This window comes from Psammomys obesus, unplaced genomic scaffold (assembly GCF_907164565.1).
Source record: "Psammomys obesus unplaced genomic scaffold, mPsaObe1.curated_primary_1811, whole genome shotgun sequence".
NCBI lineage: Eukaryota > Metazoa > Chordata > Mammalia > Rodentia > Muridae > Psammomys > Psammomys obesus.
Window position 1 is genome coordinate 11488477 of NW_026586816.1, and position 2523 is coordinate 11490999.

At 43.7% G+C, this 2523-nt stretch overlaps 1 protein-coding gene across 1 annotated transcript; it reads right to left on the bottom strand.

Annotated features, from left to right (window-relative positions):
• Positions 1–659: 659 nt before the first annotated feature.
• Positions 660–1022, bottom strand: LOC129673016 (mitochondrial import receptor subunit TOM7 homolog). Its single transcript, XM_055602685.1, has one exon. The coding sequence runs from the start codon at positions 992–994 to the stop codon at positions 827–829; it is 168 nt and encodes a 55-aa protein (XP_055458660.1). The 5' UTR covers positions 995–1022; the 3' UTR covers positions 660–826.
• Between the last annotated feature and the right edge of the window lie 1501 nt (positions 1023–2523).

Genomic DNA, 2523 nt, shown 5'->3' on the forward strand with positions numbered 1-2523 from the left:
ATATGGCCCATTGGCAGCTCAGTCTCCTGATGGGTACCCTAGGAAGGGGAGCAGGGGCTGATTCTGACTGTAACTAAATGGCCGACTCTTTGATCACTTACTCCAGCCTTGCCAGGGGGAAGATGATGCAGCCAGCTCTGCTGAGACCTGATAGGCTAAGGTCAGAAGGGAAGGAGGACCTCCCCTATCAATGGAGTAGGGGAAAGGCATAATGGGTAAAGGAGGAGGGAGGGGTACTCAGAGGAGATGAGGGGGGCTACAACTGTGATACAAAATGAATAAATTGTAAACAATCACTCAGTTATTCAATCAATAAGTGTGGTACAGAGCTTAAAAAAGGAATCAAAAACATAGAGAAGAAATGAGAAGGAATCAAAGAAGGGAGAGGTAGAGATAGATGAGAGAGAGGGAAGGAGGAAAAAAGGAGAGAGAGTGAGACACACACGAGAGAGAGAATTACTACGGAATTGCCTAAAACAATAAATGTTCATTGGTGGAAAGTGTGGTGGATTGCAAAAGATGGTGAGATCTGTAATGGCGCTGTGCCAACGTTGACTGCTGGCATTTTTGTACGTGAACTACGATTGTCTCAGATTTATACTGGGCACAAAGTATGTCACAACTTTGAACTGTCTTTGTCACTTTACCTCAAAATAGTGTTTCTTTTTTTTTTCTTCATTGTTAAAAATATTTATTCTGATAGTCTATCATAAGTACAGGCTCTGCTCTGTTACAGATGTGTTGAAATGACAGCTCCCTTCTTATCCAGCCAGGGTACACACCTTCCGTGTTGGATTCTTCCAAATCCAGATGACCAAACAGTCCTTTATCCCCAAAGTAGGCTTAAAACTGATGGTTCAGGCATTCCAGGATCTGCACACCTCGTAAAGCCAAGATAAATCACGAGAGGAATAAAGCCCCAGCGGATGGCAAACTGGCCGCCCTTGAAGAACTGCTGCAGCCTCTGTTTGGCTTCTTTGCTCAGCTTCACCATGGTGCCGACCGACCAGCGGAATGGAGACTACCCAAAATAGTGTTTCTTAAGTAATGAACTAATTTGTTTTCAGTTTAAATAGCTGTGTATTTGGACAAATATTTATTGTGTAAAGATAAATTTATTGGTTTTTTCCCCCAGGAACAGCTTAATGTCATCTGGAAATAAGCTTTGGCCAAGAAATCCGATTTCTTCATCCCTCTGCATCTGGAAAGACGGCTCAAAAGCCTTCCTTGTCATGTGACATGGGCAGCCCATGGAAGGGGATGAGTGATAATGCACAGAACTTCCAGAATGTCTCCTACAGTCCCTTCTGCCCTCTCTTCTCTGTGAAAGCCGAACACACCCAAAATCTGTTAACCCTCAAACAGTCTCTGGAAGCAGAAACCGCTGGAATGCTGATGTGGTGCCACAGTGAATAATCTTACATCATCAGACTGTGTTGTATGAAAAGCATTGCTGAAGCCACTCCATGAAATCTGCTTCTAGCCATGTGCAGAGACGTAGGTGACAGGTAAATGCTGCGACTTGGGGCCCCTTCTCCAAGAGTCCAGAGTCCAGACTACCCTGCTTCTAAGCATCAAGGTGACACTCTCGAGCAGTGGTTCTCAACCTTCCCAATGCAGTGACCCTTTAATACAGTCCCTCATGTTGTGGTGATGCCAACCATAAAATTATGTTGTTGCTACCTCATAACTTTAATAATACTGTTATGAATCATAATGTAAATGTCTGATATGCAGGGTATGTAATATGTGACCCCAAAGGGGTCAACACCCACAGGCTAATTCTTTAGGAGAATTAATTCAGGAGGAGACAAGGCTGAACACGCACACGAAGCTGTCTCCTATAAGTTCTTAATTTTGACTTGGAAAGGATAAGCAATTTTTTGGCTGGTGGAGTTGTTAAAAATTAAATAAAGCTAATTAGGCAATATTGTTTTGAACTAAGCAACATTTCGTTCTGAGAGAAATCCCCAAAGGTTGTATGTTTTCAGATTTAAACTTTTGTTGTGGATGTCTTGATATGACACTCATTAGGACCTATATATAGTGATGGGTGTTTATGGTTTACATGCACAACTTATGCAGAAACCTTAAGCATAGGGACAGCAGAAAACGATGGCTGCAGCACGACAGTTTAACACAGCACCATTCATTTTTAAAATTCTTAATTAATTACACTTCATTCACTTTGTATCCCCCTCTTTGGTTCCCTCCCTTCTCCTGTTCCAATACTTCCCTTCCTCCACCCTCTGCACGCATGCCCCTCCCCAAGTCCACTGATGGGGAGGTCTTCTCCTCCTTCCCTCTGATTCTAATCTATTAGATCTCATCAGGACTGGCTGCGTTGTCTTCTTCTGTGGCCTGGTAAGGCCGCTCACCCCTCAGGGGGAGGTGATTAAAGAGCAGGCCAATCAGTTCATGTCAGAGACAGTCCCTGTTCCTATTACTATGGAACCCACTTGGATACTGAACTGCCATGGGCTACATCTGTGCAGGAGTCTTAGGTTATCTCCATGCATGGTC